Raw genomic sequence first — 26,553 nt, 5'->3', positions numbered from 1 at the left:
TCATTGATAAACTGCGGCGTTGAATTTCGTAATCTAATATATAATGTCTCTAAATATGGAAAAAGTGATAAAAAAAGAGGTGTTCTGCCTATCGTTAGTGAGTAAATAATTGTTTTATTAATTCTCACTTCCAATTAAATTTCTATTTACATAAGACATTGCAAATTTAAACCGTAATTAAAAATATGTCTGTATGTATGTACATTAGACCTAAGCATGTATGAATATTTTTATACTATCGCCCTATTTATCGTGAACGAGTTCGTTGTTAATGTTTAATTAAAAGATAGAAAAATTTCATTAAAATAGTAAAGGTAAATAGTAATTCTGTAAAAAAATAAAAATTTAAATAAATATTTCGAGTGGTTGTAGAAACATGATTTCGTGGTATTAATACACCTATCAGATATATTTTTAATAAATCACTTTGAAAAATAGGCTATACGTATATATTATAAAAGATAGTAAATATTACAAACTTAAAAGATTCATCTGTATTAAAAAAGATACACCTGTAACTTGGCAGTAATCTTTTAACAAAGGGTAGTTTTCACCCTTAACCCTTTTAGAGCTTTTTAGAGCTCAGTAAATGTCATTGTCAGTCACATGTCTCACAATTCTTTTGCGACTTAAATTTTTATGAGATATTGGGTGTTATGACATTGGAGTGGAACTCAACGCCGCACTTTTACCAGATCGGAAAAACAAAGTAAATGAAATAATAATACGTTTCATACAAATAATAACGATTATCGAATAACCAGTATGTAATATGTTAGCGTGATAGAACCAGGTGCATGGTGTTCACGCGGCAACTAATTATTTACACAATTGACACCTCGGTCGGTGTACGCACTACATATGACAACTTAACCGTTGTTCACTTTAAAATGTTACTTGAACTGGTATTAAATTGTTTGTAAATGTTTTTTATTCTTGATTTTTAGGTCAGTCGTGGCGCAGGGTCTATGTCTGACTGCACGTGACAGGTTGTGGGTTCGATTTCCACTCGAGGAAATTAAATATTTAATCATTTCATTTCTTTATACTGGTGTCGATGCAAAGCGCAGCGTTGAGTTGCGATATTCCACATGCAATGTCTACAGAATACGGCGGAAAGTGAAAAAGGGAAGCGTCTTAATGGGAGCGGAGTGTCTTAACACTAAATTCCCTAGCTTATTCTACATATTCCGCAAAATATGTTTAATACAGTAAAAAAATATATCATACCTAAATAATACGGCAGGAAACTATTTTCTTACAAAGGAAATTAATAGATTTGAGTATTTCCATTATGTATACCAAAATGAACAAATTTCTTGAGTATTCTGCGGAAATATCACAACCGCCACGGGTGTTAGTTGCCAACGGTTGACGTCGAGGTAAATTATAATTTACAGCAAATTTCCACGCCCAAATCCATGACACCTTGAATGCTAATATTAAATGGTTTTTTTTAAACGGGAGCACGATTTCAAACTTTTTTGTACAACTTTGGGTGACAAAAGCGGAAAAAACTGTTAGAATAGATTGAATTGCGTTTTAAAGCCTAAACGATTGGTCCAGAGAGGTTGTTTTCGTTCGTGTAATGATGAAATTTCGTATAGTTCGATTTGGGTCTTGGTCTTTGCTTCTTTACGCCAACGCGTCGAAAATCGTTTCAATAATAAGTTTTTCTAAAGCACGTGCTGGTTGCCTGCTGAGCAAGAAATTTTAATATTTGCGCGGCTGTTGGTAGGCGAGACGCTTGAGATGACTGACTTAACAGATTTTAATGAAACTCTTAGCTGAAATATTGAAACTTGGAGTTCATTGATAGTTGTTTGTGAATGAATTTATGTAATATTTGGCATTTTTTATATTTTTTACGCTTTACAGTTTACTTTGTTGCGTAAGATGAAAGAACGTTGACTTTATAAAAGACAGCTAACAAGTTATTATTAATAATATAACTATGCCTACAAATATATTAGTATTAGTATATAAGTACTAGTACATAAGTGAATCTTAAAGAAAAAATTTAATCAAAGAAAACGCCTGTCCGCTATAGAGAAATGAAATTTGATATATTTTGAGCCTTATATGCTGTTTTAGAAAAACTAACAGGTTTAAATATATTATAGTTGAAAAAATCAGTATTCATATAAATAACTGGCTTTTTTAATCTATGGCAACAATGATGGCAGAAACAGTGGGGTACATCGAAATGATTAACTGGCAACAAGCATTATATCTGTTTTGGTAAATAAGGAAAATACGTTAAAATAATACGGTAAAAATAAAAAAGTAAAGTCAGTAAAAAGTTTGTCTTTAGAGTAAACATGTCATTCCTATTTCTAGTTCTATAACCTTCTAAAGCAACGTAACCTATTTTTTTGTGTAACATTTATTGTTATTTAGGAAATAACTTTAAAACTAGTTACAATGTCAAATAAGTTAATTTAATGTCAATCAAAGCTAACTCTGGCGGTGTGGAAGTAGTTAGGGATTATGATTGTGATGGTCGTGTGTTCGTTTATTTCTTCACGCTTTGTTCTGCAATATGACTGAATTCAATATTATCATGTATATACGCACACTTTATTACAATATATTTAACTTTATATAATTTATATATTTTGGTTAAAAAATCTTAATATTAAATACAATATTTGTAAGTTAAGTCGTTAAGAATTTGACTAAAAGTGGAACTGACTGACTTAATACCAGTTTCCCAGGTTCCCTCTGTACGCGTAGGATATAAGGTGAACTTAAAAAAAATCGTTGTACACAAAATTATCATAGATAATAAAAATAATTAGTATTTCTATTACATTACTAAATGAACGCGTGAAATGGTTCCATGATTAATAATATTATCATTCATTTACTACCGCTAGCAACAATCAATGGATAGCTAGTAAAGATCAAATCGGCTTTATAAATCGTTCGAACGGACGATTGACTTAGCATGCATATATTATAGGACTTTATTTTATTTTTATGTTGGCTAAATCATCTATGGAAATATTATTTGTTCAGTTTTCACCAATTTCCATAAAAGAAAAAAGGAAATATTTTAAATTTTAACCCGTTTAATAAATTAAATAAATTTTATAACAGCCGCAAGACGCCTTTTATAAGTTATAATAAAAATACACTATTAACGAATTGTAAGTAAAAAGTAACTTTTCATCATTTTCAATAAAAAACAAAAATATTTTAAATCCAATATGAATAGAACTCAAAACCTTCACATATGAAATAAGTCATCTATCCGCGCCACGATGGCGTCCAAAAGGTTATATAAAAAAAACACATAAAATGTACGGAATGGTCAGCTGGCGTCGTATAATTATCAAAGATATCTTATTCTTATTCATTATGGCGATCATTTTAAACAAATATATATGCTAATTAGACTCTTTTGGTACGTGTGAAATTGATTTATGTCTTCATATTTGTCCTTCTGTAGGTATTTTTACGTAACTAAGTAGCTTATGTGTATATTTAAAGATAAGAAAATTAAGTTTTTTTAATGGAAAACAAAATTATAAATGAATATTGTTAACTTACAGGTATGCTATAAGTTGTTTTTTTTTTCTTTATACACACAACTTAAAACTTATAAGACTGAAAAGTGATGGTAGGATCGATTTCTCCTTGTGAGAATGAATAATTTTCATTTCCTCGCTTCGGCGTTAAGTTCCGCCACTCAACTCACAATGTCTCGAAAATTAGAAATCGGAGTTTCTTAATACTCCATATACTTTGCTTATAAAAAGACGCGACATCTTATACAGATTGAATATTTGTCTGTCGGGAATAGAACCTACGACATTCATTTTAACATTAAAACATAGATTTTTCTTACTAAAACAGTAAAAAATTTCATCATTACAATAAACGAATAAAATTATGAATATTACACAAAAAAATGGGCAGTCAGATCGATTCGTTTGGTTTAGTAACTCGATTTCTTGCTATTTACCTAAATTATTCGCTTTTTTACAAGTTGTGTCAATCTTTCACGCATCGTCGCGTTTGACATTGGCTTTTTTGTCGCTAAAAGAGGTCGCTAAAATATATTTTTCTATGATATAATAAAACTATTTGGGATAAATCTACGTTTATCTCGACCAATGGACTAGATAATTGAAGGTTATCAATTATGTATATAATATATATCACGCTTTGTCCGACTGTTCATTGATCATTGTGATTCATACATTTTAAAAGAAACTTCTCCCAAGGAGGTTTGCTCTTTTTCTATGAAATGCATAATGAAATAAGAAAATTTTCGTCTAAATATATTAAAACATGATGTAAAATTACTAATAAAAAACACTTTGATCGGATCGAATGCGCTACCCTCATAATAACGGCCTAAGAACTGAACCTCACCATCTGGCCATCAAAAACTGTAGAAAACCATTACAAACACCATACAATATAAGACCAAGCCCATCGTTAGTCCGGTTCCAGGACCCATTAAGATTTCCGCTCGTCGCCGTGAGATGCGCGGGAGCACTACAGCTTATTTTAATAAGACTATAAGTGTTATATACTACGTTTTAGTAATTTAGACCCTATATTTTGGTAAATAGAGTTGAAATATCAATATTTTTAAGAACACTGGGGCCAAAATCGATCTGCGCCTACGTTATTACAATGTTGATTTAACGCACTCCTCTTTATAGTTCAATCTCCTTTGGTGTTAAAGATAATTGTGGTCTGAATGGAGAGTTGAGATCGTCAAGCAATTTTCTACTTTATTTCGTTGATTTAGAACGTAAAACTGGTGGTTTTTGCAGGAAATTGGACGTCGTACTCATTTTTATAGTGGTTTTGTATAATGGTATTGATTTACAAGTACAGCATCTTAGTTATTGTTATATTTTGTTTACTAAGTACTATTCTCTTTATACTCTGTAGATGTGTTGAAGTGGAGAACTAAGAGCATGCTGCAATGCATGAATATTACAGAATATCCCACCTAAACAAATTGCAGTAAGTTTTTAGTGTTTTATATATGATCATTTTATTATGTAATAACAAGAGTAAAAAAAAGGGAAAATAGAAATACTTTTAATACAAACAGCATTTGGCAACATTTGACAACTGTACATTTCTGGTTAAATATACTGGTTAAATCCTAAAAAAATAATCCTAAAGTGAGGCATCAAATAAAAGGGTTCTGGTTAAGCAAAGCTTGAATTTCAAAAAAAGCTCGAGACCTCCAATTTCTGTACGGAACCCTCGGTGGGCGAGCCCGAGTCGCGCTTGTCCGTTTTTTTTCTTTACGAATTATACAGGGCATATAGCAAAGTAAGAAACCTAGTGAAACACTCCGTTCTCCTCTTACCGTGTAATTTTTCAGTAAATTTCAAGGTGAGTAGGCATTTCTCCGAGAAACAATCGAACCCACAATCATCATGCTTACAAACAAACACTGTCCGTTCGCGCTGTGACAAGTATTTATGTACATATATAAGTATAATACGGTTTTTTGTTCCTTATAAATTAAAATTTCAAGAAGATAACTGACGATTAGTACGATTTCCAGATGCAATTAAATGTAATTCTCGAAGACGTGATGAAGTTCCACAAAAGTTTATCGACCGTGTGCGTATGTTATATATATTTATGTATATACTTATATATTCTACTTATAGGATCCATAATATAGGGATAAAAATAATATGAATAGTGATTTAAGCATGTATGAAAGAAATTACAACTTCTTAACTGAATCTTAAGAAAATGGATAAAATATAGTAGTATACTAAAAAGAGTAGTATAAAAAAAGTTTCAAGACATTGTCTTTTGAGCGACGAAACTAAACGCCGCGTTCTGGCTATCAATGAGAGTAAGCAAATGAAAATAATTTATATTTAATCATTCCCACGAGTGGAGATCGAAACACTCCGCTACGACGACGCCTACTAGAAAAGGATAATTATCGATTTTAATTAATCAAGTAATATTTAAATTACAGACGTTCACGTCAAATGAAATCGTAAACATATTAAACAAATTATACAGTTTTTGCGAAGAGCGAGTACGTGAGGTAATGTCGCAGGTGAACATATAAAGTGCTTTTTATGTAAAAGCTCAAAGAATATTGAACTTTAAAGAATTCGTCATATAAATATTTCGTTCAATATTTATTACCTTTATGTATTAATTACCTTTTTTTGGTAATATTTTTCAATAATTAGTTTTTAAAGGTAAAAAATAAATGTCAATTAAATAAAAACATTGATTTGTGTTAATTGTTCTAGATGGCGCTGTTTTTTGCCATTTCTAAGTTTATTGGCGCCAATACCCCCCACCCTGCGGCATTCATCTCATTTATAGTTTCATTAAGTGGGTAGTACTTAACAATAAGTATGGAGTAAAATAACTTCACGCCCGAATATATTAGAGTGGGCAAAGGGTTAAGACACTCTGTTTACCACTTTTTTTCCATTTCGAGACATTGTATGTTGAATGGTGGAACCCATCTCAAAAAATTAAAATAGCTCATTCTCCTAGTAGGATTCGAATCTGCAACCGTCTCCACTCTCTGCTATAAGCGATATACAGCGTGAACCTAAATAGTTATTGAGTATTATCTATGTATATAAAAGGACTTGTCCTCACTGACTGAGGTAAGACGCACGTACAGCCGTAACCGCTGATGGTACAAACGTCAAATTTGGACAGATATTTACTTTCGTAATCTGGACATCCACTAAGAAGGGATTTTGAAAAATTTTAACCCTAAAGGGGTGAAATAGGGGTCGAAAGTTAGTATGGAGAAAACCGGCACCGGCACCGATTCTTATAAAATTTGAAATTCAGACTCTTAAAAGTATTTAATTGAACACTTTTTTTTTTTTTTTTTTTTTTGTTTGGAAAAATCTTTAAAACGCCACCGATTTTTATAAAATTTGAAATTTAGACTTTTAAAAATATTTCATTGAACACATGTTTCATGAGTTATTAGAATTCACCCTTAAATACGCAAGCGAAGCTGCGGGCGTCCGCTAGTCTTCCATAATAGTCACTTTTAAGTATAAAAAACTTTTTTACCTAAAGAGCTACGTCTAAAAAAATATATCAAATTGAATCAAATTGATATGAGCATTTCCCCCCTTAACCGGGTATTGGGTCAGCGAGGGTCGGATGACCGTTACGTTAGCATTGTTATGCAAATATAGTACAAATGAAAGTGATAGGGATGCTGTTCTATCGAAAGCGTTTATTTGTATTCTAAATTCATTTTTTGTAGTACGTATGAGGATTGAATAATAGCCGCCCCAACTAAACATCCACTAAATGTGGTAGAATTAATATAAGCCTAAGGATTTACAGTTAGTTGAGGATGTAGTGGTACGGTAGGACAGCGACTGATTTATAACGTGGTGTTGGTTGGATTCGATCACTATTCGGGAGATGGTTCTATTCCATTTTATCATTTCGCCGCTTTAACAAACAAAAAACGGTACTGAGTTTCCTTATTTAACACACACAATCTCTAAAAATTTTGAGGTTCCTTAATTTCTATGCTATCCCAACGCGAACTAACTGATTTTGCGGGAAAAAAATAAACTTGAAAACGAATATATTATTTCGAATTGTAATGTATAACTATAAATAAATAGATTCTTAGTTTAAAGATTCTTTATGTTAATATCTTCGATCGATCATATAAGATAAATTACAAATATTAGTTGCCAAATATTCAAAAGGCACAATGTAATTCATCTTACCCTATTGTAAGGACACCCTAAGACTAAACCTGGTCAAAGAATGGACACTGGTACAATAAGATGACTTTCCCATAAAACACCCCACAGATGCATATTTGAAAGGAAATATTCACAAAACTTATAAACTAAAACCGATAAATTGCATCAAAATCGATGCAGGAAATGACAATGACGAAGAATCCTCGATTGCGTAAACTGTGTTCCCACGAGGATATGCCAACAATTTTAAAGATTCTTTTGCACTTAAGTATACATTTTTAAGGGTGATTTTTGTTTAGCTGTGATATCTCGAGACATATGGGCCGTCACCTGCAGGGTCGTGGGACAGGTCGTCAGCATCCCTCTTATGTTACATCCTGTTCAAATTATACATATTTGCGAGATTCATTCTTGTGAGCTTGTTTTATTAGACAATAGCTGGGTTGTTTTAGACTCTATTGTCTTCTTAGACCTATATATGACAATCGCGTAGGTAAAATATTATTTGTATAAAATACCTATTATAAATTATTCGTACTCGATGACTGAGGATTCAAATTTTTACTATTAATATCATAGAATAGATGATTTCTGATATGCTTTGATAAATAGTGTTAAGTTCTGCAACCTAATATAAAAACCTTAAAATGGCCGGAAATTATAGTTATCAAGGTGAAAAACATAGTAAACCTTGATTGCTTACTTACTGGAAAACTTTCGCAATTTCAAAATACATAGGGTTTCCTAGGCACCTGGTAAGCAAATGCCTGAACTTGGTCATATGGTCAGTGGACCACCAAAGATGGTCAATTATATGGGAGAATGGGCAATGTTCATGCGTTAATATAGCACATCAGGAGCACATGTTACAGAAATACGGCTTCATATTGACATATTTTGAACTGATTTTTTATTTTTTCGTACATTAAGCCTCGCGGCTTATTGTTTATTGTTAAGACACTCCATTCTACACATACTACTTACTGACTATGAGAATTGGGTGATAAAACTCAAAGTCGACTTGTTAATTTGAAGAAACGAACATGTTTATAAATAAATATTTCCCAATTCCAAGTGACAGATAGATTTGACATTTTTTTTTCAATTATATTGTAGTTTTGTATCGATAAACAGAAATAATTAAAATGAGATAATTGCCGTTTTTGTAGATAAGTTTAGTGACATACCTATTTAGTTCCTAGATAAAATTGTGTTTGGTAATTACATATTTCCTTTTTATTATTACTTTGATTTTAATGTACAAAATATAATATCTGTGTGTTTTTGTTGTACCAAAAAAAAATGCTAACAAAAGTTATTTTATTATAAATATACATAATAGTGTATTTTTTTATTTACTTAGTGTAAATCTATCAATCAATCTTCCTCATCTTTCTCAAGAAAAGATAGATTGATTTGAAGCGAGTCCACAACTGTTGTTTAAAAACACTATGTTTAAAAATTTATTTCAAGTGCTTTTCACTGGAAATCAGAAAATATTCCTGCGACGTAGGCCAAAAGGTAAATGAAAAAGTTAAGAGTTGTAAGACATGCCATATTTTAAATACCCGAGATAACTCTGACCGCGGGCACAGTGGGTATGTTGACATTAATAACGTGATGAGTACAGCCTTCCTCGATATATGGTCCAGATACTATCATTTTTTTAGTTCAAAACACTAGTTCCTGAGGTTTGCATGTCCAAACAAGCAAAACCTAATAATATTAAGTATAGATATTAGTATATAACAATAGTGAAGACCTTCCAAGTTACGTGTACGTCAGGTACAAATGATAGTAGCCCATAATAAATTAGTTAGAATAACCAGAAATAGCCAGATATCTTAGGACGACCAAGCTTATCTATGCTAATGGGCTAGTGGAGGGTTCATAATTTATCCTTCCTAGTGATATTACACTTAAATTGTATATCAAAAGTGTCTTTATTTCTATTTTCTACCTTATGTTGTTACAATTTGGGCAATAAAATTGTAAAAGTCAAAGTTTTGTGTTACTTTCTTTTTATTTATAATCATTGATGAATTATATTGTGTGGAAAATTATTAATTTATAAAAAAGAAATAAAATATAAATTAATAATTTTCTAACTCAATATAATTTACAGCGCACAAATTATCTTGATACATTTAAATTTCTCAAAATAGTTAAAGCTAAAATCAAAGTTTAGATGGGGGTTACTTGTACCCTTGAGTGATGACTAGTGGTTTCGAACACGGTTAAAATTCGACCTGCACTTGCTAGGGTTAAATTAATTGTACAAGGGGTTACTGAGAACTATAAATTATAATAAAGGGTTGATAACTATTTGGATCGATATGACCACTGTAAAACGAATATATTACTCCTAAGATGACAAAAACAGTATAATCTAATTTAAATAAAATATATATTTAAACCAATGCTACTTATAGCTGAAAATATCCAATGTTTTTTGTTGTAATTTTTGCTTAACTCATAAATGTTATATGTTAATTTGTATCTATTGTTATTACTTTATTTCACGGTTCTAATTATTTAACTATATTATTATCTTTAAAATATATTCGTATTATACGAGAGAGACGAAAATTATTATGATGATACAAAAAGCAGATATATAAAGATATAACATAATTTACTAGCGTAAATATTTATGCCTTATTAATACCCAAATTATAAAATGACAGAAACTCATTAATGTTTTTTTCTGGTACTAAGAAATAACAGATAAAAAAATATTTGTCCCAATAATGTAAAACCTATCGAAACTATGAATGCTATGCTTACGTATCAATGTATGCATCGAAAATATATTTTGCATTGACGTAAGAATGTTGTGGACGCTCTAGCGGCTGTACGGGCTGCCTAATTTTTACTTGGCATTGAGCTGGTCCAAGGTCACGCTAAATACGCCTGATGACGTCAGAGCGTGCGTCTGCGCAGACCGAAACTATGAAGTGGGTGTGCCTTTTATTTGTTACTTTCACGCGGAAATTACTTCATTTCTTACACAATACGTTTCTATTTGTAACTAACACAGTATAATCGAAGATAAAGCGGCGATGATACAGTAGCCGAACTAGACGATAAACGTTTTTGTTTTTATCTATGAAATTATTCATTTAGTTTTTTTCTAGTATTAAGTACGAGTATCAATTATCTTAATTATATGTATATTTAAAAACATTCTAACGGGCGCAGATTCGAATTCGAATGACGAAATATTATATTTTTAATCTACTTATGTTAAATAACTTGAACTTGGTTTAAATTGATGTAGACATATGTTCAGTCCCTTGTACAGGAATGTATAGAACAATGCGAGAGGCTAACCACAAAACTCTAACGTAATATTTTAACATATGACATTTTAGTTGACAAGTAATTTCTACGAAGACTTTCAATGATTTGTTAATACAATATTATTTATTAATAAATAATTATATATATTATATATAAAGCTTTTAGTTATTATAGACTTTTTATTAATTTGGAAATACATAAAATGGAATGGAAATTATTTTAAATATACAAACAAAAATACTTTTATTTAAGAGTCATGTTTGAAGGAAGTAATATTGTTGGACATGTGCTTATTACCTGTATCTTAACGACTCAAGATCGCTGTGGGAATAGAATGACCATAAATGAGATACCATTGGGATATTTTTTATCTAACTTTAATATGTACCTTAACTGCAGATGGTATAGCATATTTAAAATAGAAGATTGTTTACAAAGTATAATATAAATATACTTTAATAGTAAAGATTTGTCTACCTTTTAAGAATCGTAGTGAAGACCAATGAAAACTACATCTGTATAATTTAAAAATGCCAAAACAAATATTTTAAGACATTTTCTAAAATTTTCAAAGAAGTCATAAAATTATAGAACTTCAGATTATTATCCGTAGTAAACGATCAAAAATTATGAACAACAGATTCAAAGAACGCCGGGCTGGCCGCAGGCAGAGCCGTCAAAATAATTATATCATACAAGAGATAAAGATAGTCGAATCGCGTGACGGGGCCGTGATTAGTGTAATTTTTTTAGAATCCAAAAAGGTTATTATTTTACTCGTTATTTACCATTTAAAAGGTATATAACCTTGAGCATGTACGTGTACGTGTTATATACACTATTCTTAAAGAAAAGCAGCACAATATTTAAATAATATTCAAAATACATATTATACATATAAAAATAATTAAATATTAGATATTTTAGTATTATTTCAATTTTATGTATACAAAAATAAGCAACTCATAAGTCAAGAGATCACTAATAGCTGAAGACAACAAATTATTTTGAACTTCAACGAGATAGCTGTTGCTTTTGAGTTTACTTTATTAACATTGACACTGAGTTCAATATGAGGTGTTCAAATAAAAATCAGCTGCAAAACATGATATTGTTATAGACGAAAATAAACGAATGTATATCCGTAGTTACGATGACGCAACGACTAACCCGCCCGTAATGGTCGGTGTCAATCAAAATTATATTGTAAATTTGTTGATATGCCTTCGTGCAACTAACATGCTATATAATTATAAACTCTAAACACCACACATTAAAAGTTTATGTGAAACATTTTTAAAACGTCTTAGAGTTAATTTTATTACGTTACAAACAATTTGTATCAAGACTTGTCAGATTCACTACAAATTTATATTTCGTTGCTATTTAAAATTTGAATTCTGAGAAATTATTAGCTTCGCCGATTTATTTTAACAAAAATATACTTTGCAGATAAAAAAAATTAAAAATGTTTAACTTATAAACGCAATAAAAAATATGTCAAGCAGGTAGTTAGATACCTACGTATATTCTAGGATTCGTAATAGAAATAATTTAAAACTGTCATAAAATTCAATTAAATATAAAATTTTATATTTTATAATTGAAGTCAATGAACTTTAAGAAAAAAAAAAGTTGTTTGTTAATTAGATAAAAATAAAAGATACATAATATGTATGCAAAAAATATTTAAATGACAAGTCTGGTGCAGGCTTTACTGACATTGACCGTTCCGAGGCGGTCATAGATAAAATGTCTAACTTGAATCAAGTTTCGTAGCGACGACTTTTAAATTATGCTGATCATAATTTTTATCTCTTTAACAATATATTTTATAGTACATTAATAAGCAATTAAATCACAGTAAATCTGTTCAATATTTTACCTATTAACAATGAAGATAATCTAAAAACATAATAAAATATATCATAGAAACAATATAGATTAAAAATTACATAACTTCAAGTCACTGCAAAATTTATATATTTTTTAAACATACTGAACACGCGCCAATTTCGTCATCCCAATGTTCCAATTTTTAAAAGTGCCATAAACTAGCCAAAGAAAACATTCGTCATGCCGCGACATTGACAATGGTTTGAATTTGGAATGTGGCCTTGAAACGAATTCGGTTTCTCGACGGACGCCGAATTGCGCGGGAAACAGATCAGGTTTTTTTATAATCGATAGATTAGACGTGCAGAATAGATACATGCAGATTGAGTTGAATACAAAATTGTATATTTATACAGCTGCCATAGACAAGTTGTTGTATTATGCAAATCTTTGAATAATTTAAAAAAAATGCTTAGTTGCTTTCATGTTTAAATTTTTGAAAATAAATATTTTAAACATAAAATTCCAAATACTAAAAATATTTGGCAATATTGTACATAATTTAGTACATTTTCTATATTTTAAACACTTGTAATGGATCACCAATTGTAATGTGGCCTTAGCATAAAAAGATTTGTGCATTAAGAAAAATATGCGTATTAACTGTCAACGTATTTAAATATAACCTTAGAATGAGTGAAAAAGGATTTAAATTTGTGTAAATATAATACAAAGGCTGAAGGTTATTCCTGGTAATTGAAATTCTGATGGGAACTGTTGGGTCATACAACATACTCGTATATCTACATATCAATACTATTTTGACTTTTCGTTACTTTATTCCTTTTTTATTCTCACATGTTCGGCATATTACATATGAGGGGCCATCGATATGAATTCCAGGGACTACTCAGACAGCCTTGTCTATTTCTGAAATGTTTTTAAGCCTAAAGATCCCATAAGTGGAAATCGAACCGTTAACCATCAGTTGTATGCTTAAGGCTTCGACATCGACGCTTCTCTGGTAAATTTATCTAAAATATCAAAACATGACCTTCAGTTAAAGATAAATAAACTAAAAAATGTATAAAATATTAAAATCTGGGAATATCCAGTTTCGATTTATATCGGCACTGAACAACTATTTATTCGTTTTAAATTGCTAACAATGAAACGTTTTCTATAAAATTTTATGTATTGACTAACCTTCACAGTTCGGGCCTTGTAGTCGAAAAGAAATTAGCAAAAATGTATATTAAAAAAAAGATGAATATCAAAAATTTTATCTCATCTATTTTTGTCTTTTAAAGCTTATTTATTTTTCATTTTGATATTTTACTTTAATATTACTCTTATTATATCTACATTTTATCTACATTTGTTTTTATTAAACAATTTTAAATTAAAAAATGTAGTGGTGTAACATTTTTTTATGTCTTAATGCTTGTCACGTACAGGATAGCCTGGTGGCAGACGGACAGACAGAAGACTTAGTAATAGGATCCGTTTACCCCTATGAGTACGGAACCCTAAAAATGATGCTAAAATCATGCTATTGTGTCAAAATATTATTCACATTGCGAATAAATTGGCGATGTTACGAGAATAACATTGAATATCTTGTAATGTAGTGATTTTTAAATGTTCAGTAGTTTACATAATGTCTGGGGGGCTTATCAGGGGCCTTGTAACGCTTCGTCTCTACCGGGTCAGCGAGCTTATCTTGTTGTATTTTATTTGGTGTGTACGAAAACTTGGAAATACGTATAGTGTGTTTATCTTTATCTAACCTAATATTATAAAGCTGAAGTTTGTTTGGTTGAACGTGTCGATCTCAGGAACTACTGGTTTGTATTGAAAAACCTACTGATGTTTGAAAATTACGATAAATAATCTATTACAATATTTTTTCTGTTGTAAGAGTATAGACGATTTATCATTATTAAATTAAATTAAATTAGAAGCCTATATATAAATCATTTTGATATAACCCACAGTAACTATGATAAGAGTTACCCCGACTATGTACAATTTTAACTTTAAGTTATTTCCAAAGTATCACGGGCACGACGCCGTAGGTAAAAACTAGTGTAATATATAATATGTACAATTGTATATTAATGCAATTTAGTCTGGCTATTTATATTAGTTGAATGAATTTGTTTTAAGTTTGTACAGAAATTTAATTTAATTCATAGAAGTCTATTTGTAGGTCCGTAGCGTTTGGCGTTCAGTACTCTCTGACTGCTCCGCTAGGGATACACCGTGAAGCTAGATAGATAGATTCATAGAAGTCATCCTTGAGGATTTAAGATGTGTCCAATGAACACGACCGTCGTCTGTTCAAATCTGAGTGGAAGCACTATCAATGTATATTTCTTATTTTGGCTAATGGTATAATGGTAAAATAATAAAAATTTGACAAGAATTTTTCTTTTTAAATTCTTGTCAGATTTTAATTTTACATTACATCTTAATGTCATTTAACCATAATTTTATAAATATATTTTTGATTTTTTTTAGCTTTACGCTGCACCTCGTGTTAAAACTGTTCCTCGCGCACTACACAATCGAGACTTGTGAGATTTGTGTTTAATCTTTAAAAAAAAATATCTGAGAATCGAATCTTTATATTTACCACTATAAATGGTGGTCATTTTTAAATACATCTTATAAGAAGATAACAAAGAAACTATCTAATGAAAAAATATAAAATAATATAACTTTTTCTTTGATCTGTGCAATTAAAACTTAATGTTTAACGCATACATATTACTGTCTTCCTTTACACGTAATTAAATAATATTTATTTCATTTATAGTATCCACCTCGAACAATTCCTAAGAATTAGCAAAAGATCCCGCTGATAAGTTTGCAACAGGTATGAAATAAAATCCTTCATTAAAATTAGCATAACATCTCACATATAATTTGAAATTGCCGAAATTAAAACTAGATAATAATCACACCGGAAGGCCGCGTTGAAGTCAAGTAGCTGGGTACGAGCAGCAAGCGGGCATCCGTGGAGAGTTCCGTATGTACATGTGGCACTACACCATTGTGGCACAGTAGACCAGTGTTTGGTTGTACACACAAGGATTTAGTTCGATTTTGAATAGGGGAAAGATTTTTTTTTATGATTTACCCTCGACACATAAAATCTCGAATTCGGGCGGAAAAACTAGACGGAGTGTCTTGACAGGTTCTCTCTGCCTTCCCTACTAAATGCGAGATAAAGGGTGAAGATGATGGAAAAATATTAATTACTTGTTACTATAGAATATAGCCGTAGTAACGAGCTTTTAACTTATGCAAGTTCTTCTAGATAAGTAACCATTTTTGTAAGATAACATAAACGTTTTATCTATTGAATAAGACCGTACTTATTGTCCTTTACAACCTCTAATCGACCTGAGTACGCCTGACCTTGTACGCTCAAGGCACATCCGGACTCATCAAGCGTAATGGAAGGCTTTCGTTCACAAAAACTACGAATCTACCACCTAGGACCGGGGATATAAGAGCGATATTCACTTGTGATACTACTGTAGGGACCCTGTAATAGTTAAAAAAGATCAAAAAATATAATTAGAAATAGTTCAAGTTAACAAAACTTGGTAGATTCTGTCATATTAGACTAAACTCATGTAATTAGATATTTTGATCAGATTTTTTTCTTATATGAATTAGATAAAATAGATTCAAGTAATATTTTACAACAAATTCGGACACTAATATTGTTTTAAACCAAAGTGGCAAAAACGATTGCCAAGTAAATAACATTTAGCTAACGAGTCGGGCACTCGAAAATTCAAATGTGTTTGATAATATTCAAGTACTCTTTGAGACGAGGAAGAAATATAATGAATAATAAATAAATATCCAGTCGAAAGCTCTCGTAGTCATCAACACACAAGTGTTCGACAAGGAAACGTACTTAGTTTAGACATTAGGAAATTAGCAACCAAAAATAGAAGAGCATCTTAAGATTAATGATCTACCGTACGCGGAACCAGCTTGCATCGTGATTCTTCATAACTATTATATTATAATAACGAACATTGTGTTAAACCGAATATTACTAATGATGACGTCAACACACGAAAACTTCCGAAGACTTCAAGGATAGAACATAATGATAAATATAATTTATTAATTACATTCTGCCAACAAAAAATAGCTAACCTTCTCTTCCTGGATGCTGTGGCCGCCGTTTTCTGAGAGAGGCGTCGAGGGCGCGCTGTATCCCTTGCCGTCGTCGTGAGGAGTCATCTGCCGCTGCACATCATTCTCTTGGTCATTATGAACCCTGATCTCATGAAGACCACTCTTAAATTCAGAAAGTCTAAGTACGGACGGCTTTATTTCTGGTATGTCGTCGGGGTGCTCGTACCTCCGCAAGTCTGTCAGATTAGCTGCCAAGTGTCTATGAGGGTCGAGAGGTGGAGCGACTCCTATAGATCTTAAATGTTCTATGCTTCTATGGATATGTGAGTAATTATCTATTGGTATCTCCGCCATTAAAGGCGAGTTATGGTAATCTAAGCCACCACCGTCTGGCCGGTAATCGATTGTCCTTCCTTCCATCATCTTGCTGGTTTTATTTAATATATCCTATCTAAGTTTCAAAATAATCGTAATATAATTTTTCTAGTGTATTTGGCACTATCATATAAAAATATACCGCTGTCTAAAAATTTCCTTGGTATCTTTTGCTGTTTGTGTCATGGAATATTTCGAGATCCTTCGTTCGTTCTATCTGTGAAAGAGATCAGAAATCAGAAATCAGAGTGTCAACTTCGAAGAAATATATAATACAAGATGTCTCCGAAATGCTGTCCGAATAGTGAAGTGTAATTAAATGGTACTCTTGCGCCGGAAAGTCCTAATACATGGCTGTTTATTTTGAATAGTTGTTAAGCAACTTGGGGTACTTGTGTACGTCTATTTAAAACTAGATTCAAAGAGTTAAAAAAACATGATCTTTTTTTCAAGCAGGTGACGAGTGAGCAGTCGCGTAGGTTGTGTCAATGATCTAGCCCCTAGCCCACATGCCGCAACGAATAAGGCTTCTGTAATCACACGGTTTGTACAGCCATGCTTACAATGTATGGATATTAATCGTGATTAGTTACGAGGTTTTGTTTCTTTTTCTTTTCTTTTATTTTTCTGGATTTCTATTTTTGTTTATTTTTATAGTTATGTAAATATTACAGATAAGTGATTTTTAATACTTCTATTGAATGAAAATCTATAGCGTGTTACTTCACATAAACTTAGTTCCAATTTAAGTAACCGATTAAACAAGTAAAGACAGTATTCATATATAATATATAGTAAAGATAAGTACTTATAATTTGTTACGTAACTGCTACACATTCGTTCCCGAGTGTACCTGTGGAGCTGGCCATACACAGCTGTCAAAGATAATAATTGCGCGTACAGAATACTAGACCAACTTGCTTTGCTGTTACGTATATACAGTTTACGGAACCTTCGTCCTTATTACTATTAGAAATAAGGACCATATATTTAAAATATTTCTTTATTTTGGCATATATTAATTTGCCAAGGCTTAGCACTTGGGGCCCACAGTCGATCAAGTTCAAGATTTTTAATCATTACTCGTTCGAAAATAGGGAAACGGTTTGAGTTATTTGTTTTAAGCTTTATAGCCTAAAGTAGAGAAGATTTAGTGTTTGGACACTCCGTTCTCCATTTAACACTCGCTATAGTGACATTATTAGTGATGGTCCAACAAGTAATTGGTAATTAAGTTTATTTTATTTAACTACTGATGTTTTTACAATATCTTTTATTTCAAACTTCATTTGGCTGAATTTGACGCTGAATTATTTCGTCAATGAGAGCTGTATAAAGAGATCGCTCGGTTGATTTTTAATTTTGTTTCTTTGGCAATATTTGTGATAGGAAGCTCAGATTTTAAATTATTATTTTTATATTGACCAACAGTTTTGTGGCAACTGAAGCGATTAATGGAAGGTTGTTTAACCTTTGTTTTTTTTGGGTGCAAATTAAGTTTTTCCACAGATATTTCTTTCGAGTACTATAGATAATTAATTGTTAATGTTGCTCCACCTGTCCTTAAAACTTATTGATTTCGAACAATTTTTATTTAACTGTTATTTTTATTTGTCTAACTTAGATACGGTTTACAAATTTTTAGTAAAAAATTTTGCAATTTTAAAACAAAAGTTCAAGCGTTTGACCTAAATTTTAATTCGAGTATGTAATATTTAAAATATTTATCTTATGTTTTTATTAAGATAATGTCTAAAGTATAGAAGACTACGATAAGTTACTTTATTAATAGTGATGTTGAATTTGAATTCGGACAGCATTTTAGAATTATTCAGATATTTTTTCTTTTTTTAATTAAAATAATAAAATTAAATTATTTATGTAAAGTAGAAAATAAATTAATTATCAGTCACTATCTGGGATTCGAACCCATATCCATCACGTTTGCTCAGGTAGACTTCACAGCGACACGGTAGTTTCAAGTTCATAATTAATGATAAATAAAATATTCTTAAACAATAGAATAAGTCACTTGAAGTACACTGCCGCATATAATACATACGAAATATTTCCGTATACATTAGTTCGGGCGGAATTCAAGGTCGTGTTTGAAAGACGGCGGCTGCTCGTCCTAATATTTTAGCCATCTCAGTCGGGGAATTACGTAAATTTTCCCTCTGAGGGGAGTCTCACCCCTACTCAGTTCTCGCTTTTTACCCCTACTAGGCTCTCGCTAGGGCATTAATAAAAAAAATAGTACTCACCTCTCACTATTCTTTAAATCTTCAATTCACCGATATCACCATAAAAAATCACAGTTAGTTCTTATCTATAATGTCACTTAAAAAATATCACATAATCAAGGTAACACTGGCGTCACAACACGTCCAAAAGGCGGCAGTCCCAGGTTTTTGGTCCGTAATATGTCAAAAAGTTCACGTGTGCCCGGCAAATAAACATTTAAAAAAATGTGCTGGTAAAAAAAACTGCCGAGCCGTACTCTTGACCCTGAGTTAGAGTTGTGAATGCGGAGCGTCGTTACTAGGATCTGGATTGCCGGTTTTTTTTTAATATATATTTATATATAATCTATATATTTTCGTGTTCTATATTTTGGTGCGTTTGTGGGTATTTGACACGTGAGCGTGCCGTCCTTATCTCGCTTGCGCTTGCACCGGTTGCGCACTCCCAAGCCGGCTTGCTGAGGCGACGACGGCCACTCTCGGTGACTACAAAAATGCAATACAAAACGCCCGCTCGCCCGCCTTTAGACCGACGCGGCAAAAACGAGACTGAATTTCAGATCTATAGTAGAAAAAGTGAACTACACCAAGCGAGGGGTACACTAACACATAAAATGAAAAAAATCACACGGACGCCAACATTGACAGCGGAGCTTAAAAAATTGGAGTGGGGCGTGTTGCGTCCCGCTCGTTTGTATAGCGCCGTCTCGCTCTAGCGGCGTGAGGCGCACGCACACACACGTAGAGCGGTTAAGCGAAAAAAATGTGTACACATTTTTTTATTATTCACGATTTTTATGTGTGTAAGTGGGCTCCGTGCGAGCGGGACGGCGATTGGCGGCCGCCTATGCTGGGTGTAGGTGCGAGCGAGACAGAGCGCGTCGCCACGTGCTCGTCCCTCGGTATTAAATAATAATTAAAATGGCTACAAGACCGGCGATACGAGATATTCGGTAGACGATTTTTTGGCCGAGCTTTTGCCTTTTTGTGGAGCTTTTTGCTAAATATGAGGAAAGAAGGTAAAGTTTGATGAAGAAGGTGTATATGAAAAAAAATACATGTTGATTGACATATAATTTTAAGTGTAATGCGCGCAGATTGTCGCGCCGGGGAAAAAAAACCAAGGACGCGGCGCGAAAAAGAACTTATTGATTAAAACAGGGCTGTCATTGACCAGACGTAAATGAGGGTGGTTAATAGTATGCAACGATAGATCCGACGACGCCTTTGTACCTTCCTTGTTATAAAGTTAAAAATAAATTCGTTTAAAAAAATCAACACAATTTTTTTTTTAAATTATTGAGTGTGAGCTTTTAAGATTTTTTGTATTGCTGCGTCTTGTAAATGAAATATCGTGTTTCTCAAATCAAAAATTTTGTGAGATACTTAATACAGAATAGGAATATTTATTCATACCTTATATGTAGACTCCAAGACACTTCACTTTCCTTCGTCGTTACCGCAGAAAAGAAATGAAAATATTAAATATCTCTATTCCTCGAGTGGGAATCGAATTCACAACCTGTCGCGGTTACAGTCGCTTGTGCCCCTGAGCCACGACAGGTTTCCAATTTTTTGTGAGTTTATTACACGTAATAACAATGTGTTCTTATATTTACATTGACTATCCCTTTTCAAATAATAATAATCAGTCCAAGTTATCTAAGATATTATATTAAAGATCTCTCTCTCTCTAGAGGAAAAAATTAACCGCCTGGTTATTCTTATTAAAACTTCTAAATGTATAATAATGTCCACACCACATGCTCATCACGTCAGCCACAAATAAGATGTTTTGTTCACGCTGTATCTCAAATGTAGCAAGTAAGAGAAAGAAAACTTTGTATCAAAAAACCATCAACCAAATCCACTCGAATTAATGCGTATGATTCATTGCCCCATGATAGGGATCCAGATTCAGGAATCGGACCCACTCGGATCTCGGACTGATGGCCTCATTATTTTTTTAATATTTAATGACCACCTAGGCGTCTACTTTAATAAAATTGAAGTTCGTAAAAACCATAACTCAATATGAGTTAGATATATTCCAAACTAATTATAACTTAAATAGTATATTACTATTTTATTTTTAAATATATTAAATATTCCCCAAAAAGGCTCTCAACCTACAACCACTGCGCACTCGCAGGACTATGGCTATTGCTTAACAAGCATGTTGATTGCGGCAACCATTAAAGGAGTCAAAATTGCTTTGAAACTTACACTTAGCTTCTTTATGTATTTTGTTTTTTACTTTTAAGACAATACTAGAAAAAAGAAACAATATAAACAAATGTTCATAAAAGTTTTATTACAGTTCAAACTATTATTTGTAAAAGCGAAAGTTTAAAGCTTCCGATCTATATAACTGCTGTAAAACTCAATTATCCTTTTGTCACTTAAATTGGATGGTGCCGGTGAAATATTGAAAATATACCATAGTTTTAGTACACTAGCAGGTATTTGTAACTCCAGGTGGCGCAGTTGTAGTGAGATGGTTGTGGGTTCGATTCCTGCTTAAGACAATATTTTTATTTCTGTGGGCAAGTGAAGCAGAATGTGAAATTGTAACCACCTAGCAACTGGCATTGTCTTTAAAATGGTGAGTGCAGAATGGAGTGTCTTGACAATAATTTCCGCTCTGCTTGTGGAAAATTTGAAATAAAAGAAAAAAATATAATAATTGTTTATTTTCTTATTATATATGTAAATATTTATACATATGGAGTTAAAATTCATAATCATCGCATTCGGAGATATTCCAAACATTCACCATGTCGCAGCATAGCAGTCGTTAATCAATGCTATAATTGTAAGTAAATTGAGGTATAAAATATTAAAAAGTTTCGTCTAAGCTCGTTACATTAACTTGTTAGGTATAGAAAAAAGCTCATGCATAAAGCATAACATATCTTTAGATTTCTTGCGTCCGATTTTAAGATGGTTTACGATGGCCGTAGGTTCGGTTCCCACTCGGCGTAATTAATTATTTTCATTTCCTCGCTCTCATAATAAGACAAACCGCGGCCTAGAGTTCAGTCACTTAATAAGCAATGTGTCGAAAGTTGGGCCTAGAATGGGGAACGGGGTATTTCAACACAATTATCTTCTTGTCAACCCTGCTATATAAAGAGAACAGAGTAAAGCTATAAAAAAATAAATATATCTATATTATAATTATATTTTAATCTACTGAAATAATTTATTTACATAATATGATGATGATGAAAATATGTCGTAAAACTCTTCTACATAATAAATGATAACTATAGTTAATCTTTTACATATATATTTTTTTTCGAAACTTAGTATTTTGAAAGCTCCAATGAAATAACAAAATGAAGAAGCATCCAACTTTACAAAGAGTTTATTTGTATGTCAAATACACAATACATTTACAACATGAAATACTTACTTTAAGTTTTTTTTCTTAAAATGAAAAGTGAATTGTTATTTAGCAAAAAAACAATGTATTTCTGTAATGTTACGTCACAATCGTAAACAATATAAAAAACGCCATTTCAAAGGGTTGTTACATTTAAAATTTCAATTTCATATGTCCTTGAAGTTTTTTGTTATTTTTACCACCTATTCATATTTTCTGTCGTCGCTCGGAAGGGTTCTTTTACAATCGAATGAATAGATTTTTTTATATAACTATACTTCTTATATATAAATATCACCTGTTTTTTCACCGGAAGTCGGATGCTGATAAGATGTGGTATTCAATTTTAATCTTAATCAGGTGTAAGCAACAAGTGTTTAATGGACTCGTATTCAAATGGTTTGCTTATCGTACTATTTATTATAAAACATCTTTTTGGTGAGATTTTGATTCGTTTCCTTAGTGAACGCTTCCGTTTTACTATTTTAAATGATGTTGTTCACATTGTTAGTTCATGTTTATTATAATTTATTTTTATGGGAAAGTATGTAACTACAGGAGACTATCGTGCCATTGCGGTATCGAATTTGGTCGGAAAGTGGAGGCCAGAGTGTCATAACATTAGCTACTCTCAGCCTACCCTACTATATAGGTACGGGCTAAAACGTGAAGTAAAAAAAAATAAAGGAATGAAATATGCATACGATGGAAGTGAGCTTGATTCTGAACATACTTAAAATAGTTTCGTTTTAATTGAGCATTACCTACAGGTATAATTAGAGATTGGTCACTCCGTATTAAATAAAGCTCTCTGCTCTGTTTGTAGTACACAAAAAAAAGGAAAAAATGTAAAAAAAATATCAATGTAAAAGTTAACTTTGTAAAAACTATAATTTAAATCTAGTTTATTAAACAACCAAAGATAATAATCTATTTCCTATATAATTCAACATGAATACATTTCGGGTGTCCGCCATTTTGATTTACACGATATTAGTTCACCCGTAATTACTGTAATGGAACAAAGAAATTAGTACACCCAAGACATCCATTGCTGATTTTAGTCAAAAGATTGAATAAATACAAAACAAAACCAGCAATAGCCAGTGAGGCAGGCGATATAATCAAAAAAGTTGGTGATGTAATAGGCTCTCGAGGTAATAAGATAAGCGTGCAAGTGCTCGATCATCCATCACGCGAATGCTACGAACCGGATTGTTTGAAACGAGATTCCAACCGAAATATGACTTTGAAGTCATCTAAAGTGATAAACAAGTGTATAAAGCTACTGTAGATAGCGAGGATTATTTGGGATGTATTTGGTTGAATTAGATGGTCGTAAGTTCAAATTCAATTTGGGAAAGAACTTATTAGCTTCAAGCAGTATCCCGCATACTAGGGTAGATAGATAACGTATTGACAATACATTTTGTTCTTCGCTTTTGGTCAAAATTTAAGATGTTATATGTTGAGTGGTGGAGCTCAACGCCGCGGTTTGTCTTACTACAACGTAGAAATGAAAATAATTAACTCCTCAAGTCGAGGATCAAACCTGCAATCATAGTGTTGAAGGGAGCATGTAAGAACTGAGTTATTTACCAGTACCTTGACGGTCGCCGCATGATACAGAAGATGATTCAATACAATAAACTGTTGAAAATTGTATGGAAGCCGAAAGCTTAGATTTTTATTACGCAATTTAAGTGATACAAAAAAGAAAACTTTCTCTTTCAAACTTTTTGTACAATGTAAAAAGTTATTGCTACCGTAAAAAAGGTACCCAAATGATTTTTTTACTCACCACTTTTGGCACCAAATGAAAGGATTCAAAGATCGGATATTACAAAACAAACTTTAGAATTGGTTCCAAAAAACAAAGGAACGCATCTGTGGTTTGGTTTTTATGTTGATATAATGTTTATTATAATCAAATAAGTTCCTCTTCCTGTCGGTTCCTGGGCGTCTCATTTTTTCTTCAAATTCTATAAAAACCTTATACTCCCATATTTTTCTATTTCATACCTTAACCTGTGGTATTAGAAATACTTAATAGGTGCTACGTTTTTGATTGAGGGGTTTTCAGACGCAATGTGTTCTATAGCTTTTAAACCAGAGTTTGGTTGCTAATGGATCATTTTATGCAGATGTCGTTTTTATTCTTTCACTAATTTGGGGAACGACTTTGTTTCTTTTTTAATATGCTTTTTTAATTGCCATTATGTATACTAGTTAGGGAATAGATCGTTTTATTTCATTTATTGTATAATAAAGTTTCATCTTACAAATAAACATTTTTAAGTAAAATTCATTTTAAGTAGTAATAAAGTAAGTAGAAAAGTTTAAAGAGCTTGCTTTATAAAGATACCTATATAGTACAAATTACAAAGATGTTTTCAAAAGAATTCTCGGATTTTTACAGTTGACTATATGCAAAATACTTATGATATATATGACGACATGAGAATAAATAAGACTAAAAAATTAATATTTGACAAAGATTTAATTAAATTCTTTCTTAAATAAATATATCTCAGCAAAAATCTTGAAGTGGTCATATTGAATTAACTGTCTCAAAGTAATTTTCGAAATCTACAGACAGATCTAAAAACGGCATCCGTCGACCATCCATCGCACAGCTTGACGCCGACACCAGCTTTTGTATCTAAGAAACGACCCTTGTTTTTTTCATCATCCCTTAAATGTTCGAATTTCTTTACCTGCATATTCATCAAATATGTTTGGGATATTAGCCTACTATTTCTTTAAACAACAGTCATGCTTAAATCTATCTAATAAAGCTTAATTTACTTTGTCAATTATGTTGTATATGACGTTTTGTATCAGATTATTGTCTGCAACATCTTGAATACCATCCCCTAAAGCTTAATGGCTTATTTCTCGTTAATTGTAAAGAAATTTGTCACTTCTTTCATTGACACTAAGATCATTTTTACATATAACTTTTATACTTATTACTTTTTTGGATTATTCTATTTGGGCTAATAGAATTTTGCTATGGCGCATATGAAAATGTGCGTTTCCCGTAGTTTCGAAATTTATTAGCATCAGTGACTGTGCATGGTGCAAGGTTTTAGTGATTTTAAGCTGAAAGGGTCCAGTGGACAAACAGATGCCCATTCGTCAGTATTATTTATGGTCTTCTTAAACATTTTTATGTTTATCTATGAATTTGAGATTGCAATTAGATATTTGGATGCTGACGTCATGTATGGATAAATATTTTTTCTTTAAAAAAGAATAATAATTTTATTTTTCATATAGTAAGGCAGACAGAACCGAATATTAAAAAAAAACTCTGTCTTTTGCCCCAATTCAAAATTTGAGTGGCATAAAATAGACTTGCCACGATGCCCACAATTTTTTTACGAACCAAAATAATGATTTCTCTTGCAAGATATCATTGTCTATTACTTAAGCCCCCTAAATTCAAATTGTGATTCGAGTATCATGAATATTATAATTATAAATGTAGGCTATATTCTATAATAGGGCATTCATAACATCT

At 31.8% G+C, this 26,553-nt stretch overlaps 1 protein-coding gene across 9 annotated transcripts in view; it reads right to left on the bottom strand.

Annotated features, from left to right (window-relative positions):
• The window catches only part of LOC146529690 (zinc finger protein rotund-like), a 135,664-nt gene that overhangs the window by 6,505 nt on the left and 102,606 nt on the right, over positions 1-26,553 (bottom strand). Inside the window, exons 1-2 of one of the 9 annotated variants that reach the window (XM_085201353.1) lie at positions 19,661-20,258; positions 17,040-17,613 (exon numbers count right to left, since the gene is read on the bottom strand). The exons of the other annotated variants lie outside the window; for them this stretch is intronic. Of the exons in view, the coding sequence (XP_085057479.1) occupies positions 17,040-17,444 (405 nt within the window). The 5' untranslated portion in view covers positions 17,445-17,613; positions 19,661-20,258. Of the gene's footprint in view, positions 1-17,039; positions 17,614-19,660; positions 20,259-26,553 lie in introns of those variants that run through there. 9 annotated transcript variants of the gene reach the window in all.

The sequence above is a fragment of the Heliconius melpomene genome, chromosome 18 (assembly GCF_056956725.1).
Source record: "Heliconius melpomene rosina isolate 202511_hmr_F chromosome 18, ASM5695672v1, whole genome shotgun sequence".
Lineage (NCBI taxonomy): Eukaryota > Metazoa > Arthropoda > Insecta > Lepidoptera > Nymphalidae > Heliconius > Heliconius melpomene.
This window is presented reverse-complemented; position numbering and strand designations above follow the sequence as displayed.